General features: G+C 50.9%; 2 protein-coding genes across 2 annotated transcripts in view; one reads left to right on the plus strand and one right to left on the minus strand.

Annotated features, from left to right (window-relative positions):
- Positions 1–4,592, minus strand: SOWAHD (sosondowah ankyrin repeat domain family member D). Its single transcript, XM_054641619.2, has one exon. The coding sequence runs from the start codon at positions 1,887–1,889 to the stop codon at positions 891–893; it is 999 nt and encodes a 332-aa protein (XP_054497594.2). The 5' UTR covers positions 1,890–4,592; the 3' UTR covers positions 1–890.
- SEPTIN6 (septin 6) overlaps positions 4,555–17,641 on the plus strand; it is a 26,428-nt gene continuing 13,341 nt past the window's right edge. The window contains exons 1-2 of the mRNA XM_077186021.1: positions 4,555–4,704; positions 10,814–10,928. Of these exons, the coding sequence (XP_077042136.1) occupies positions 4,678–4,704; positions 10,814–10,928 (142 nt within the window). The 5' untranslated portion in view covers positions 4,555–4,677. The remainder of the gene's footprint in view (positions 4,705–10,813; positions 10,929–17,641) is intronic.

Here is a 17,641-nt window from a genome sequence, read left to right on the forward strand (position 1 = left end):
GAGGCTTTGCCCTTTTAATGCAGTGACTCAGACATACATGCACTGTTGCACTGCTGCAGCAATGTTCATCAGTTTCATTTTTGAGCATGACTTCAGTAGCAATAAAAATAATCTCAATCTCACAGCCTTCACATACCTTTTCCACAGTTTTTGAGGATGAATCATCTCTCCAGAGCTGTTCCTGAACTCTAATCCCCACAGCAGCCACCACATGCTGCCCCCGTTGTGTCCTTCCTGCCTCCTTTGCTCTGGCCCCCATTCCTAATGAGGTTGAGCATTTCAGTCTTCCTGGGATGGAGATCTCAAGGGAAGGGCTGCCAGTGTGAGTTGTTTTGCAGTTTGAAAGGCTTCTCTTGGCCTGAACTCTTCTAACAGGGCCCTTAGCTCTTACTCTACTGAGAATCACTTTATAATCAGCTGTCATAAACAAACACCAACCCAGAGAAGGTGCCTATGGCAGAGATCAGGAGATCTCACAGGGAGCTGGAAGGTGTTTGCAGCATGAGATCCACACATGGTGGGTCAGCATCCTCCTGTGGGCATGCAGGGTGTTGGAGCAGCTCCCCACAGCACAGCTGACACGTGAACCCCAACCATGGCAATCTGCTGGGATGCAGCAAGGAGTCCCCATCCACAGGGGCACAGGGCACAAACCCATCTGCAGACAGGCTTTTTTGGAAGGGCTGTCCCAAGGTACTGCTCCCAATGGCCATGGTGCTCCACACACACACTGGAGTAGCCCCAAAAGACCACAAGACCCAGGGTGGCCAAGGTGCCATGGCTTAACCCCCACTTGGGTAGGATTTTGAGTAGCCAAGTTCTCAGCTCCCTGCAGGCTTTTCCAGCTGCTATCCAGCATGGGTTTACTGGTGAATGGAGCCAGGAGAGCTTCAGCGCTCATGGAAGAAAGCAAAGGCCTGTCTAACAAAGCCTCGCAGGGTCGACAGGCCCCAGGAGTGCTGGGCAGCTTTTCCCTCAGCCCCAGAGTCCACACAGTCCTGCCCTGCCCCAGCCTCTCTGGATGACTTACAGTTGTTGTTGGTGTTGTGAGAGTGCAGCTGGACCAAGTCCTCCTCCAAGGCCCCTGCCAGCTCCTTCAGGTCCCTGGAGGTGTGTGCTGGCAGGTACTGCCAAGCCTTGCGCCCGTTGTGGTCCCTGCAGGTGGTGTCTGCCCCGTAAGCTCCCACCAGCACCTTGATGAGCACCTCGTGTCCCTGCAAGGCAGCCAGGTGCAAAGGGGTGAGCCCGCCGCTGGCTGTGGGGATGTTCATGTTGACAGGGTAGCCTTTCTTCTGGGCGTGGGAGATCACCTGGATGAAGCTTTCATGGTGGCCATGCTTGGCAAGCCAGTGGAGAGCGGTGAAGCCTGTCACAAAGTCTCTCCTGGTCAGCAGGCTGGGATCCAGGTCCAGCAGCTTGATGATGCTGTCCGCATCACCCTCGGCCACCGTCAGCAGCCACGCGTGCTCCAGGGGGTCAAGGACAAGGGGCAGCAGATCAGGGCTCTGCTCAGGCTTCTGCTCTTGGTGCAGCTGAACACTGCTGCTGCTGGATGTCTTCTGGGCAGTGGCAAACCGCATGGTGCTGCCAGGACTGTTGCTCTGCAGGAGGATTTCCTTCAGCTCCTTCCTCCGGGTACTGCTGGGGCTAACGGAGAACCTGCCTGAAGTCCTACCCCAGCTCCCCAGGCTGTGCCTGCCCCAGTTGATGCTTTTGTTGGTGTCCGTCTTCTGTAGCGTATGGAAATGCTCCAGCGTGGCTGGCCAGAGATGGGAGCTGCGGGCCGGGCCGCCCGCTCGGGGCTGGGCGCCATCCAGGAAGGAGAACCTCCCGGAGATGCCAGCCACCTTCTGCTCTGCCTCGCCCTTCTCCCGCTCCTGCCGGGCCATGGCGGTGCCTCTTGCAGGGCTGTCCCCAGCAGGGCACGGCTCACGCTGCCCGGCACTCAGCCCGCGCTTCCCCTGCCGGTCCCGGGCGAAGGAGGAACCGATCCGCACGGCGGCGGGGCATGGCGGCGGCGGGGCGGTGCGGTGACCTTTGCTCGCTCACGCTGTGTCCGTGAGGCACGGCTGGAGCACGGCCGGCTCTGCCCCCACGGACCGCCACCCTCCCGAGCCGGCACCGAGCGAGCGCTCCGGGCTGCGGGAACGGGTACGGATACAGGGAACGTGCGGGAATACAAGGAAGGAGCGGGAATAGAGGGAGCGTGCGGGAATAAAGGGAACGTGCAGGAATAAGGGAACATGTGGGAATACAGGGAGCGTGTGGGAATACAGGGAAAGTGTAGGAATACAAGGAGGGAGAGGGAATACAGGGAGCGTGCAGAACCGCAGGACCGGACAGAGGCACGGGGGTCCTGGGCAGCTCAGTGCTGACGCTACAGCAGAAATTGCTGAACTATGTTCTCCTGCCTGAACGCTCTCGTTTAGCACTGCTGGCTCAGCATTAGCACCTGAAGCAGCCAAAGCCTTGAGCTGTAAGAGCTGACCAGACATAAACTTCTGATAAAATGATGCTGCTAACAAAAAACTCTTGGAATGCAGCAGATATGAGCAGAATGGAGATGATAAGGGCTAAGGAGACTATCACAGGAGAATAAGGTAACATCAGAAGGCAGCCAGCCCAGCTCCAGTGAAATCCAGCAAGAAATCAAGATACTGCCAACCAGAACTTAGTGATTGATGTGGATTGAGTAATGAGTATCAGGGGTATAAGTGAGAGGTGTGAATTGGGGTTGGGGTTCCTCTCTGGAAGCACCAGCCTAAGCTGTAACCAAAGAACTAACAAAAGACTCATTGGAAACATTCACTTGAACCCAGCATTCTTCGAAGGGTCAGACCCTGTTACATTGTCTGGTGTGTGTAAATCCATGACACTGGTCCCGGGACACTTCCTCTGACCCCAGCAGCACCCCAAGGTTGTCTCACTGAAGCAATTGCCTTACAGCCCCCTGAAGCAGCCCCCCATGGCTGCAATGCTTCTCCTTGATGCTGTGCTCAGGAAGGCCCAGGTTACTGCCCCCTGAGCCCATGTCCCAGTGGCTGATGGGCTTCTCTGATGTAAGGGAAGCCCAGCCTGGGACACTGTTTGGCTCCTTGCCACCCACTGTTTCATCCCACTGATAATTTGGTCTTCCTCTTGCCATAATCCCCTTTGTAGCACAGCCCATGCCTGATGTTGCTGGCAGCTGCAGCCAGTAGTCTGTACCCTAATTTTGTTATCTATCAGGACTAATTCTTCTGCCCCAAAAGCTCTCAGAAGTTTCTCTCCAGAAGTTTCTTATCCATGACTGCTCTGACACACCCCTGGCTGAACTGTCACCAGGTGGTTTTGCAGCTGGTCAGGCAGCTAAAAGCCACAACAGCCCCTTGAAGCTTTTTTCTTTGCGTGCCCTAAGCTTTAGCCCTGCTCTGACTTGCCCTGAGCTGGTCGTCAGCCTTGAGGGCCTTTGCCTTTTTCCAACCACTTGGACCAGTTTTTCTGGGATGTGTGGGGAGTTGGCGTAGTCTCAAACCCCAAACAACTGGTGGTAAAATCATAATTGCCCCCTTGTTCCCTTTCTGGAGCTGCCTGATTTTGTCACTGGGTTTTGGTGGCTTCTGTGGGCTCAGGGAGGCAGAAAACTTGAACCACACAGCCATGCGATCCTGGTGAACAGTTGAAAACACTTGGGTGGCATCCGGGGAAAACAAGGAGGGAAATAACGAGCTTGGGGTATGAAGGCATTAATGAGCAAAGCAAGCCTCCCATTCAGGGCCACTGTGGTCATGCCTGCATTAAGGACCGGACTCACTGGTGAGCTCTGACCATGATAAAATCAGGGTGACAACCTCGGGAGTCAAGGGGCCAGGAAAGTTACTTTGGGGAAGGGCTGAGTTTCCTCTCCCTCAGCCTCGTTTGGTGCTTGTGCTGCCATCAAATGAAGGGAAACCCAAGCGGCACCAGCTACAGCCTCGAAGCTGCAGCTGTGCTCAGACAGGCCGGGAGCTGAGGCTGCACCGCCGGGCCGAGCGGGGCCGGGCAGGAGCGGCGGTGCCACAGGAGGGAACCGGGCCCAGCCGCACTCGGCCGGGGCCCGAACCGTCCTGGGACCTGGGGCAGGGCGAGTGCGAACCGCACGGACATCCCGCTTGAAACAGCAGCTTATCTGCTGAGCCTGGGGGACCCGAACGGCGAACCCCAGCACAGCCTCGGGGCTGCACGGCTCGGCCCCGGCCCATGTCACCGAAGGGGCCGCAGGGCAACGGGGCGGGTCCCCCCGGGCCTGCCCGAGGAGGCAGCGGGGAACAGCTCCCCGCGCTGGGAGCGAGCAGCGCGCGGGGCAGGCGGAGGGCCTGGTGGGCCGGGGCTCGGGACCCCTGGCCGGGGCTCGGCGCTCGCCTGGCCCCTCAGCCGCCGCCCCAAACCTCCGCCCGCCCCGCCCGCAGCCCGGGCTGCACCATCGCAGGCTGCTGCGGGGAGGGACCGGCGGCCCCGCTCCTCACAGAACGCGGCGGCAGAGGCGGCGGGACCGGCGGGACCGGTGGGGCCGAGCAGGGCGGGGAGGCGGCGGGGCGGGGCGGGCAGCGCGGGCAGGGCGGGCTCGGGGGCGCGGCGGGGCCCCCCCGCGCGGTGCCGCGGTGGGCGCGCCCGGAGCCGCCCGCAGGCCGGGGCGGAACGTGCGGCGGGCGGGCAGCGATGGCGGCGGCCGAGGTGGCGCGGCAGGTGCGGGTGGGCGCGGGGCCGCCGAACCGCGGGGGCCGGGCGGTACCGGGGCGGGGGGCCGGCAGCGGGGGCCGGCAGCGGGCAGTGCCGGGGCGGCGGGCGGGAGAGCCGGGCATGGCCGCGGCGGTGGGGCCGGATCAGGGGGCGCCGGGCGGGCTGCGAGGACACCGGCCTGGGCCTCCCGCGGGTTCCGAGAATCGGTTCGGAGCGGCGGCGGCGGCGGCTCCCGGAGGGTCGGGCTTTGGGGGCCGACCCGAGGGGAGCTGGGGTTACCTGGGGTAGAGGATGTTGCGGTCCCCCCCGCTGCAGCCCGGCCCGGCGACCTTGGGCTGCCCGCAGCGCGGCGGGCCGGGGGTCCTGCCCCGCCGGTGCCCCGGGCCCGGCCCGGCTACGGCCGGACCTGCCGCGCCGGCCGGGCTGCAGCGCTGGGGAGGCCGGGCCGTGCATCCCTTACCCAGGGCTGGGCGCCCCTCGGCACGGCAATGGCATCCCTGCCTCTCCGAGGATGCTGCTCTCCTCCCAGAGAAACCCTCAGCCCGTGCTCGGTGATGCGGAAAAGGGAGCTCTCCGGTCTGGCTCCGTGTCCCGCGGAGGAGCTGCGGGAGCCAAACACCAGCCCCGTGTCCCCGCTGCGCTTTGTCCCCGAGGGTCCCCGGTCGTGCCACCGGCCGCTGCCGGGCTCGCCCGCCTGCCTAGCGCGGCACAAGATCCCTGTGTGTGTGCGGAGAATTATCCAGAAGAGGAGCAGAGGGAGTTGAGCCACCTCTGCGCTTGTCAGAGACATGTTAAGGAGGCATCTGTAACGCGTTTGCATGTGGAAAGGTTTTGTCTGTGGTTTGATGGGCTTCCAACTTTCATGTCCGTGTGTTAATACAGAAGTAATAGTTGAGGTGAATGCTTTCCAGTTTTGTCTTCAAAGCAGTATGTTTTAGCATGGTCCTAATCTTGCTGAACGGGTAGATGTAGCCATTCCTTGCCAGTTTGTGATGTTATTTCCTCCTGGACATACCCATTGCCTTGTATGTGACTGCCAAAATATGTAAAGTGACTCAGTTGCTCCCCTGTCTTTTAGAGAAATTGAGTGTTATGCTTTCCTAAGATAATGTACAGGAGTTTGAGACATCTGCTTGTGGCCTGGAATGAATTTATGGTTCTACACAGCCTTGCTTTGGAGGCAAAAGGGAAAGCTGGCTGTCAGACAGACTTGAAATTAGTCCTTTTACAAACAGATAACTTGTCAGCCAAGGTCTTGGGCATCTGGTCATGTCTGGTTTGTGGAGCAGTAATGTCCTGGTGGTGCAGAGGGCTCTGTGTGTGCCAACAGGGTTGAAGGTGTGAGAGCTGGGTCTGGGTCTGGGGAGGAGCTGGAATAACCACCCTGCCATTGTCCCAGAGAACCCTTGATCAAGCCCACACTCACTGCAGGGATAGTCAGTGAAACCCCCTTCTCCCCAGGTGGGCAGGGTGGCCTTGTCACCACCAAGCTGAGTCCCTTCTGTCCTCTGCCAGCGGGGAGGATGGGGGCACAGGAGCCTCTTGCCAGGCACTGTCCAGCTCCCCGTATCCAGCAGAGGTCAGAAACATGATTGAGACTGCTGATAGTGATATGTATCTTCTAACTGCTGACTGCTCCTGGGAATGTATCCAAACTGCATGGCATTTCTGCAGCCTTTTGTCAGGGGCATAAAGAAGTGTAATCTTCTTTAAGTAATCTTAAGACTGTCAGAATTTGAGATTTCGGAAGCACTTGACTGTTTGTGAATGTTGAATGGCTGAGTGATGCAGTGGGTCTGGAGAGGGTGGTTGATGGTCAGGACCTTTGGTGAGACACTTCTTGCTCTCCATGGGGCCTGATTCAAAACTATTTCCCTCCCACTTTTCTGGTGTTTTATGTTCTCGATGATCTTTTATCAGCTGAGCAAGGAAAAATAACAAAGTCTTTATCTAGACTTTACATTCCTGATTTACATTTATCTCATAGAGGGTAGAGGATGTTTACACTGTCTGCTGGATAATTCTTTCATTACATAGGAGAATTACATACTTGTACAAGTGAGAAATAATTGGTACAAGTGTTGCTCTAATTTGCTGTTTAATCAGAACCAAATGCAGTCTGGGGAAGTGAATGCCATAACTCCAAGGTCACGAGAAGGGATCTGATGTTGTTCTGGCTTAAAGACAATGTGAAAAACTGTGGTGTGGAAACCTGAGTTCAGGTTCTGCCTTGCTTTGCCATTTCACTTCTTGTGCAAGAGTTGTCTCAGGTTTGGGGTTGAGCCCCAGGTTTCAGCATTAAGGGCAGCAGAGGGGCAGGAGGTGGCTGCTGTGAGCCCTGGCAGCAGTGGTGGAGCTCTGTGAGTGTTGCTTTATTTGGTTTTGTTGCAGGATGGTGCTGCTGTGTTGGTTGTGGCAGTCTGGAAATCTTTTTAAGGGAGTCTCCAAGGCCTCAGGGTTTGAAGTGGGAAGAGGTGAGAAATTGTGTGAGAAGTACTAAGTGTCAGTTGTCAGTGTCCTAAACAGAAACACTCAACTGATGAAATATTGTTCTGCAACCTCTGAGAGCAGTTTTGTGCTGTGTGGGCCTCATTTGGACGCTGGATCCCTTGGGTTCAGAGCTGTAACATTCTTTATTTTCTTTGCTGTGCTCTGCCTGAATATCACCAAGTGGAGGCCTTGCCTTTGCCATGGAATTCTTTCTCATCATTCCTTTAGACCTGGGCACAGACACAGTCCCAAATGTGCAGTGTTGACATTTGCAGTGAGCAGCCCCATTGCCTGTGCTTTAGCTCCACAAAGAGGCAGTGGCTTCTCAGGGCTCTGGGGACAGGAGGTGACAGTGCTGTACCTGCTTGTCCTGCTAAGCAGATCAGGGCACAGTTGTGCATTCAGCAAGATTTCCCTCTAATCGTATTTTCATCCCAGGGACCCTGGAGTGATTGAAACACCTGAAGACTAAAACTTGCCCCTTTTATGTAAACTGATGGTTAATGGATGGTGCTTTCAGGCTTGGGACCATTCATTATAACATCTTTGTATTTTCCATACGATTCTGATAGTTTCCTGTAAGAATTAGAGTAGGTGGTGGTGGCTTCTGTGGCATGGAGAAGCCCTTACAAAAGGCTTTATAAATCCTTCTAAGAAGGGAAAAAGTAAAATAGCTTATCCAAGTGGCCGCTCCTTACTCTCCTTACTTTCACTCTGCAATAGCCCTGCCTGGTAATACAGCAAGAGAATGTGTTGCTCTTTTTGTTTTTTTAATCTTGTTTGTGACAAACACGCTTTACTTCCTCCCAAGCAACAAGAGCCCCTTCTGTCTAGGCAGGGGGCACTCTGTGTGTGTGGGGAAAAAAAGGCATCTGGTATCTTGGTGTGGTGCCAGTGTTCACACTGGCTTTCCAGAGATTCCATCTTTGTCTTCATTCCAAGAAGATGTAACCTTAAAATAGACAGCACAAAGGACTCTCAGCCATCCAGCACTCACTGATGCTCCTGGAAAAAGCCTTCAGGCATGCAGTAGTTAAACTTTGCTTAACTTGTTGGTACCTCTTTATATGTTTTAAATTTGATCTGGTTTGGATGAATGATGGAAGACCGTCTTGAACACCTTATCAGCAAAAAGCTTATAAGCTTAACTTATTCTCCTTCAGTGTTGAACAAGGGGATCCAAACCTACATTTAATATACACCCAGGATGACTAATCAGTGTGTTCATATGTTGTTTATGGTGGTGCTGTTTATATATAGCAGTGCTCCTGTACAGAGACACCACTTGGTGCTCGAAGACTGGTGACTTGCACTGTTTCTTGGTGGATCACACAGAAAATGTTTCTTTTCTCTCCACTGGTTTGGTAATTACTGTCAGCTTTCTGATGAGTGTCAAAACCAGGCTGATCTTAAAATGTTATTTCTTTTTTTTTTTTTTTTTTCCCACTGCATCCAGTCTCTTGATGCCTTGGCCAAGGAGGCTGTAGATTTTTAGGCAGAGTAGCACAATCTACCTCATGGCTGTGTACTTAACATGGAGGCTTAGCTGCTGTGACTGGAAATCCCATTTTGCAGTAGTTGTTTCCTGGCCTGTACCAGATGTGAACTGTGGTTTAGCTGCATTGTAAAACCACAGGTGACTAGAAAAAGAACCTACAGGAAATGACTTGCATGCTGAATTCTGTGTGATGGCAAATGCCTCCTCTTAGCTGAGAATGGTTTAACTTCCACAATTTATTTTGTTCCATCTGGATCACACTTATATTTAGGGATGAGGGGATGATTTGTTCTTAATGAGAGCCCACACTCCTGCCCACGCTTCCTGGGGAGAGTAGTGTTCAAACAGTCTTCCAGTGGTGTGGTTTTAGGGCTGGGTATTTCAAATACACTTGATATTTCTCCTTCCCCAGGAGGTGTCTCGGGTCGTTCTCTCTCGCACCTTTGTGGGCTCTGTCCCTCCCTCTGTTCTTCACCAGGACCTGGGGCTGTCACTGCAGATCCAACACTGCCATGAGATTCCCCAGGGCTGGGGTTTTGTTTGGGTGAATGCAGTTTAGGAGGGTTTGAGTCACAAAATCTGTGTGTCTGACACTCTCACTTTCTTCTGCTTTAGCTGGTTCTGCATTACTGGGCCTCACAGCTGCATTGTCAGTAGGCAAAACCAGAATCTGCTGGGCAGCCTGAGTGCCTTCCTCATGAACATGTCATTGGGAGGGAAGGTGCTCAGGAATTAATGAAGTGCCATATTTGGTGAACATCTTGTCAAGAAGAGTCAGACTAATACACAAAATATGGCTAAGGGGAAACATATTTACACATCTCAGGCTGGTAAATGTGGTTAATTATTGAAGTGTATTTGGAGCCTCATATCTGAAAAAAAAAAACATTCCAAACCCACAACAGCAAAACAGTAACATGACAAGAAAACATACTGACAGGCTACTGTAGTAAATGTACTCCTTGGGGATGTTTTCCCAGCCTAAAATACCAGTGCCATTAGCAGAAGAGGGAAAACCAGTACTCCTGTCCCTATAAACAGGCTTTCAAGATATGTGAAAGAATGATTGTGAATGAATAAATTCAAAATCACACCCTATAAACTACTGCCTTTTGGCTGTAGTATTTTTTGCAAATTGATGGAAGGCTGGAGGGGAATTTTCTGATTTTCACACTAAAATCCATTTTTAAGAAGAGTCTTTGCTTCAGAGAGGGAAATACCTTTTTGGGGCTGCAGGAGGACAGCTCTGCAGTACACACCAATACAGGGGTGCAGCACGGGCTCCTCATTTTGTCTGGTGCCATTTCTGAGGCTGAGCCTCTGTGTGTTGTGTTTTCCTCTTGGCTGGGCAGGGTTGGCTGCCTTGGCACAGACTGGCCAGGTGAACATTCCTCACCCCCTCCCAAAGCCCACGGCTGTTCTGGGCATGGAGCACCCCGTGTTCTGCTGGGCTGTGGAGACCAGGTTGGTGGTGTTGAGCACAGGAGAGAGCAGAGTGCAGGAGCAGCTCCTCAGGGAGTCCTTTGGGTGCCTGGGCAGGAGCAGCCCTTGCTCCCAGCAGGAGGTTTGAGTACCTCCACTCCCAAACCCTCTTTGCAGGCTCCTTCAGGCCTGTGGGGTTGTGAGCAGCTCAGTTCTGGACACTCTGCTTGGTTTTCCTGTAGGTGCAGTTTCCCTGATTTCTATAATTGCAGCTGTGAATGGGAATTACATGTGAGTTCCAATTCACATAAAGTGAATGGTAATAGGCTTGTAGGAGGTGTCATTAATACATTGCTTTGCACACAGGATTCTTTTTGTTTTCAGTATAAGGTGAGACTTGAGTTTCTGCATATTTTTTGAAGAAACAAGTGTTTTTCACCATTTCAGCAGCTGTGTTTGTGTACACGTTTTGCACAATTTAGTGTTATTCTGTCTCGGCTACCTTCAAACATTTGACAAATGAAATGTTCTATTTGTGCCTCCTGGAATTGTTTTAGAGAGGAGTGAAGCATGCTGACATGATTGATAGATCTGTGCAAATCTCTGCTTGGACTGTGCAATTGATTCCACTTGGGAGGTCGTAGGGGTTTATACAGAGAAGTGTATTTTGCTTGAAAGTGACACAAGTATTTCATTGTATTTCAGGGTGAAGGCTGTCGCACTGTCCCGCTCTCTGGACACGTGGGATTTGATAGTTTGCCTGACCAGCTGGTTAATAAGTCAGTTAATCATGGGTTTTGTTTCAACATCCTGTGTGTGGGTGAGTATTTCCATTTTGGGAAGTTCTCTTGCTGAAAAGTTTTCTGCAGCTGGATGTAGCTCATAGCTTACAGCACTAACAAGGTAGCTTTGATTTCAATTTCCCCAACTGTTCTATTTTCAGTAACAAGATTTTCTGGTGCTCTGGGAAATCCCTACTGGGGTTCTGCAGTATGGGTTTTTACAAAGCAGTGAAATAAAATGCCTAAAATCACAGGCTGTTATTATGATCTTTCTTTTCCTTATATGTTTGAATTTCACATTTTTAAAAGAAAATAAGTACTCATGCCAGAGTACTTTGTCATGAGGTCTTGTTTGGTTTAGTATTGAATTATTATTATAGTTATTTTAACAAAATACTAATCATGCTTCTCTTAAATCACTAAAAGCTATTTTTTTCTCCTCCCTTCTGTGCATATTTGAATTAAGATAGTGTCTGGCCAAGCCTTAACTCTTCTGACAATAATCCAAGCTTCCATGTGGTGTGGATCACAGCTGGGGCCTGGCACTGTAGCAGGACTTGGTGTCTGTCCCTGCAGCCCATCTCACAGGGTTAAGATCCCAAATAATCCCTTCTCTTAGGTAACAGAAGTAAAACCCTGTATGGCTTTGGTACCATACTTTAGGAAGGTTAATTAGGAAGTTAAAAATGGTGAATTAATCATTGATGGGTTTGCTGCTGATGCCCTGCCCTGGGAAGCAGGAGGCTGTATGGCCATGGCTGTAGATGATCCCAGCAGTGCCTGTGTGCAGGGGCAGAGCAGCAGCTGGGGATATCTCCTGGGGACTCAGCTGCTGGGCAGCCCTGCATCCACACAGAGTTTTCTGTCCCCTCCCATGAGAGATGCAGCTCTTGGGATGGACCTGGTGTTTGCCCACAACAGGGTTAAGTCTGAAACGAGAGTAGTGGAGCAAGGAGAGGAGAGCTGAGCCCTGTTAAATGGAGCTGAGAAGACAGTTTTCCTTACAGCCACATCTTACATTCCCCTGAGATGATAAACTTTGCTGACAAGTGGAGGTCACTGTCAGGCTGAGTCTCTGGGTGATTTCCACAGTACATGAATGTGATATGACCTAAGGAAACTCCCGTCCCCAGGACTGAAGTCTAAAACTGTTTCCTTTTCCACTTACTGGGCTGCAATGTTTTTTTTTACAAGTTCTAGGTATAGCAGTGGGTGCCTCCTGTAGTTATATCTTCACTTTGATGTGTGGAGAGGAGTTGAATGCCTGTGCTTTCTTCTTTGCAGGGCAGAAATTGAATACATTAATCACTTGTTGAGGTGAATAGCAAGGACTCGCCAAGATAAATGTACATTAGTTACTAATGTCAGTTTTTTTATTAATATTAATAACACAATCTTGAAATAAAGAAACTTTATAGAAAAATATAATAAACTTCATTAGAAAAAGATTTGCAAATCTTTACCCCCACACTTAAACATGCTGGAGAATAAAAACCAAAAATTCCCAGTGTTCATCTGTCATTTATTCTGTGGGATTTCACTTGTACAGCAGAGTTTGGGATGAAAAGTTGAAAGAACAAGGAAGCAAATGAAGATTGGATGAGGATCCTGTAGACAGCCCACTAAGCATGACAGAAAGGGACTTCTTTCCCCCCATTTTTTCAGCTGTGTGTGGCATCTGTTGGAGGAAAAATCCAGTGATAATTCTACTCTTTGTCATACTGGATCTGAGCCACTGATTCCTGCAGCTCTTGCTGGAGAAGCCAAGGAAAGCTTCAGAAATGACTCTCAGCAGCATGTCCAGAGTGGAGCAGTTTTTAGCTCTTCCCATGCTGAAAGCTGTCTCCCCTGTGAGCCTAGAGCCAAAGCTAGAATGAATGAGAAAACCTCTCATTAGATGTTAGGGGTTGCAGATGGTTTCTCTGCTCTTTTATTTCTCAGCACCATTTTCTTCCTAAACCTTGCATGATAAATTTTTAGTTGTCTCTTAGTTCAGTGCAAAGGCTAGAGAAGTGTTTAATGGCTGGGACTTTCTGTGCTGACTGTATTGCTCAGTGAGATAGGGGGAAAAGAGGAGGAACAGGCTGCTGGTTTTTGATGTAAACTTTCTCAGTTTTTGCCAGGGTGGATTGTAGTTGCATTAAACTAGTATCCCAATTTAAGCAGGATTTTGCTTCTTCCTCTCTCCCAGGATTTGCAGGGAATTTGTTCTAACTGGCCTATTCAGTGCAATGAGAAAGGCTGTTTTGTGGCAGAAATACTTCTCTCTCCCCCAGGACTGTTTGAGGTCTGTCTCTCCAAAGGAGTGAGCCTGTGATGTGCAGGGCTCTCACCCTGGGGAGGGAGGGAGGGAGGGAGGGATGTGCACAGGATTCCTGGTGCTCTCCAGCAGGCAGCTCTCTGGGGTGATGAGCTGTACAGCCTGGAAATTGCCCAGTGCTTGTTTCTGTGGTCACTGGTGCACCCAGCTGAGGAGAGAACAGTTTCTCTAATCAAAAATCCATCTGTCTCCTCAGCCTCAGCCTTCTCCTGCCCAGTGCCCTGGGGTGGACACCAGGAGCTGGGTGCTCCCCTGAGCTGCTGTTTCAGTGTATTTTGTGAGCCCTTGTTGCCCTCCTTGCCCCTGCAGCCCAGCCTTTGCCTGGCTGTGGGGAATTGTGTGGTGTCTCTGCCTGCCTGTCACATGGAACAAACCATTTTCCCCTCTCTCCTTGAGAGATGGCCTTATCAGTCTGAGTTGCCTCAGGGCTTGTCTCAGCAAACCTGCTACATTGGATTACCTCCCATTTCTACACATGAAAAGGCTGTGCATGCATATACATTTTCTTTAAAATTGAATTATTTGATATCTGGAGCCACGGTTGTTAATCTTGTGAGGGGCAGGTGCTGCTCTCTCATGAAAGGAAGCTCTTGTGAAAGCTGCTCCTGCCTTTGAACAGGGAAATACTCCAAGGACTCCTCTGTCCTCCCACAGAGTCGATTGATGATGATGTGATTGGGGCCTCTTAAATCCTGAGTGTTGTGGGAAAGGGAGGCAGTGAGCAGTTGCTTGTTTCACTTAGCACATGCTAGGGAAAAGCAAATGAAATTTCCAGGCACAAAAGAAGGAGGTACAGCTTTTGTGGTGCATAATTCAGCTCACTGCTGCAGCTGCTTAGGATGCTAAAAGTTCTGTGAGAAGAAGCCATGACAGTTCATTCAGCAGGAAGATGCCTGTCTTGGTTTGGGGAGTTAGGAGCTTGTCCCAGCTGTAGGTTTGCAAGTGGTGCCACCACTGTTCCATCACTGTGGGATTTGGTGAGGCTTCCCCAGAGCAGTGAAGGTACCACGTGCACGTGGAGTTGGAGCAGGGAACGTCTCAGGAGAAGGAGAGGCTGTGTGGGGAGCCCAGCACAGCCAGGCTGTTGGGCATGAAGAGTGTTTGGTGCTTTCTGAGCACTGATGTAGGGCTGCTGCCTGTCCAGAACCTGCAGTGGTGGCTCTGGCCATTTTTTTTAAATGTCCTTGAAAATTGTCAGTCTTAACAGCAAAACTCCATCCCATGATGAAAGGTACAACACTCAAGCTTTTCCATTGCTGTCACATCTTCCTGGTGCAGAACTCTACCAGTAAAGGTCACTCTCTCTGCCCTGTCCTCCCCAGAGAGCTTTGTCTGCCCTGTTTTGGGACAGCAGACCCTGTCAAGTTGCATAATCCCTAAGTACGTTTTGGAGATAAATCACATGTGTCCATAAGCCTGACATCAGGGAATAATCTCCCTGCCAGGGATGCCTCTCACTCAGTTTGTGTACACTGCTGCTTTTTTTCAAAGTAATTCTGCCTCTTTTAATCCCTGTTCATCATTCCTGTTTTTTGGGGAAGATTCCAGTGCCATTGGCTGCAACAAGCACAGACCACTTGTCCTTTTTATCAGACCATCTGTTCCATCTGGACTCCTGTCCTTACAAGAAGCAGTTGGCACCATTCACTTCTTTCAGCCAGCAAAAAGTTGCCTTTGTGTGAGGCAGAAACTCACAGAAGATTCAAAAATTCTTCCTTCTGTCGATTTGGCCTTCAAAATAGCACTGCTCCCTATCTCTGCTCATATTTAACACAGCAGAACACTTTATTAGTGTCTTCAGTATTTTACTATTTCATGTCACTCTGTCAGTGCTAACATTCTTTCAGCTGAGACAGTCTTTCCTCTCTACTCTGCCTTCCCTGGCAGGCTTTAATTCTGTGTCAGGTCAGTGGGGTTACACAGTGCAGGGACAGGGGTATCTGCTGGCTCAATGTAAATTTGGGAGTGCAGGCTTCACATGAGATGCCATGTTAGTGCCTGGATGTTTTAATCATGAAGGTGTTTGGATGGGCATCTCCCACCTGTGGAAAAATGCCACAGTTCTGATCTTCCCCTTCCAAAAGGAAAAACTCAGCGGTTGAGTTCAAAGTTGCCTTTGCTGGCCCTGTGTTGCTGGCATGAGGTGGGGTGTAGAAGCATGTTCTGCATCTCTTAAACACTTCTTCCCTGACAGTTAAAGTCACTCCTGCTGGAAAAAACACTTGAGATGGATTTAAGTAGGCAATTATTAACAGGTTCAGGATGTGTTTAAACAATAGACTTGGCCTCATGTGAACATCTTTCACCCAAAAGGAGAGAGGCAGAAATGAGAGGTGATTTACTGTCAGCCCAGAAGTCAGTGTGGTTTACAGATGACCTTGTGTGTCCTGCAGAGAGCAGCTCCCTGCCCTGTCACTGCTGCTGCTCCCCTGTCACCCTGTCCAGGGCCTGCCAGGCTGTGGGGCAGTGCCCCAGGAGGAGCCTTTGCAGGACTGTGTGGGGGTGATGCTCCTGCACTGCAGGGCTGAGGGGCTCCCCTGTGCTGAGATGTGCCATCAGGGTTCCTGGCATTCACAGGCAAGCAGCCAGCTCACTGCTCTGTCCCACCCATCCCTTGGCAGGGGCTTTGGAAATGCTGCAGCCTTCTCAGGCTGTTTAGATTTTTGTCTGTTTTTACACTGCTGTTTTCCTGGAATCCCTGAGAACGGCCTGGGAGGTCATACAGGCTGTTGCTGTTAACTCTCAAAATCCCTGTCCAAACCATGGCAGTGCTCTGGCCTGATTTGTGCACCTGCTCTGTTTTGGAGGCCAATGGTCCCTGACAAGTCCAGGCAATGAGATTCCAGGTCAGTGAAGGGCTTGTAGGAGCAGCTTATTCTTCCAGTGACAGAGGTAACCTTGTGCTTTGCTGGGTCCCCCTCCCTTGCTCTGGCCAGAGCTGTTGTAGCTTCAGCTGATGCATTGAGGTGGCACAAGGGACTGCAGCCACACCAGCTCCTGCTGCTGACTCCTTCTCCCCTTTGGATTGAAAGCCAGATGGGTGCAAAGAGCAACTGCCCTGGTGAGTGTTCTGGCTGTAGTTGGAGTTGATTGGTGATGGAGCACAAGCTCTCAGCTGGCTCCCAGGCAGTTCTGCAGCTCAAGGTGTACACTGACTTTGAAATATTAATGGATCTTGCTGCCTCTGGATGACATCCTGGCAATCAGGGACTGCTCAGCTCCCAGAGCAGGGGATCTGGGGCTTGGAACTAGACAATCTTCCTTCCAACCCAAACCATTCTGTGATTTTATAATTCTGTGTTTGCCTTGCTCTGCCATGTACTTCAGCTCTGAGTGAGGAAAATCCCTTCTGAGGCCAGAAGAGGAATTTGCCTGCCTGCAGGAGTGAGGCTTGGAGATTTGGACATTTGGACGGGGGAGGATGGGGAGGAGTTTCCCTTTCTTGAATTGGGCATTTCATGCAAGTTTGGATCTGTTACAGAGGTCTAAACCTACAAAAATAAGAAGCTCTTTTATTCTGAGCAAAGTGGGAAAATGGTGAAGTTGTTTTGGTTGGGAGCTGAGGGCTGGAGGAAGGAGGGGAATGCTCTTGCAGCCAGACACAGTCTGCCTGTGGTCCCACAGTGGGATGGAGGAGCAGCCTTCACAGAGGGTGGGGTTCAGCTGCTCCTGAAGTTTCTCCAAAAGTCATCTGGGCAGCTCAGAAATTGTTGTTTCCCCAAAACACAGCAGCCCTCAGAAGGCAGCAGACCAGACTGTGTAGGAAGTCAGGTCCTGTGAGCTCAGAGAGCTGGCTCTGTTATCAGAGCCTGGTAAGGGAGGCTGCCCTGTGGAATGTTTGCACAGGGGATTTGTTTTATTCTTCCTGGGATGTATCTAAAACAAATTCAAGACTGGTCTCTGGGATTTGTCTCTTCCTTCCAGACAAGGGAATAGTTGCCCGTTGATAAATGAAATCCAAATAGCAGTACAGTACTGATAGAATACTAGCAGAATACTGACTAGAAGAACTTCTGGAAGCAGATTTTGCAATATTTTACAGCTTGTGTAGCCCCTAGGGTACAAAACCAGATTATTACAGAAAATGCCCCATCCCAGTGTAGAAGGCTGATTGTCCAACTTGTTGTGAGAAACCAACTGCACAACTTGCTGTGGGATCCAACCAGCTCTCAGGGTTTCTGCATGGAAGGAAGCTATTTCTGTGGCTGCTTATTAGAGACATTGATCTGGAGCAGCTTTTTTTGGAAATGGCAGTAAGCCCCATTTCCTCTCCTGTTTTTTAATGAAAACAGCATCTTCTGTAGTGTAGCTGTGGGTTTAAGCAGGATCTGAACGATGCTTTCCCCTTCGCCTTTTCACCTCTTGCTTTTCATCTCTATTTTCTAATGACATTAATGGCCATTAGACTGTGAAATGTAATTTGCCCAGAAT

Source organism: Agelaius phoeniceus, chromosome 14 (genome assembly GCF_051311805.1).
Source record: "Agelaius phoeniceus isolate bAgePho1 chromosome 14, bAgePho1.hap1, whole genome shotgun sequence".
NCBI lineage: Eukaryota > Metazoa > Chordata > Aves > Passeriformes > Icteridae > Agelaius > Agelaius phoeniceus.

Bases quoted from the DNA above. Each gene is read 5' to 3' on its own strand.
- SOWAHD (XM_054641619.2), bottom strand. From the start codon at position 1,889: ATGGCCCGGCAGGAGCGGGAGAAGGGCGAGGCAGAGCAGAAGGTGGCT.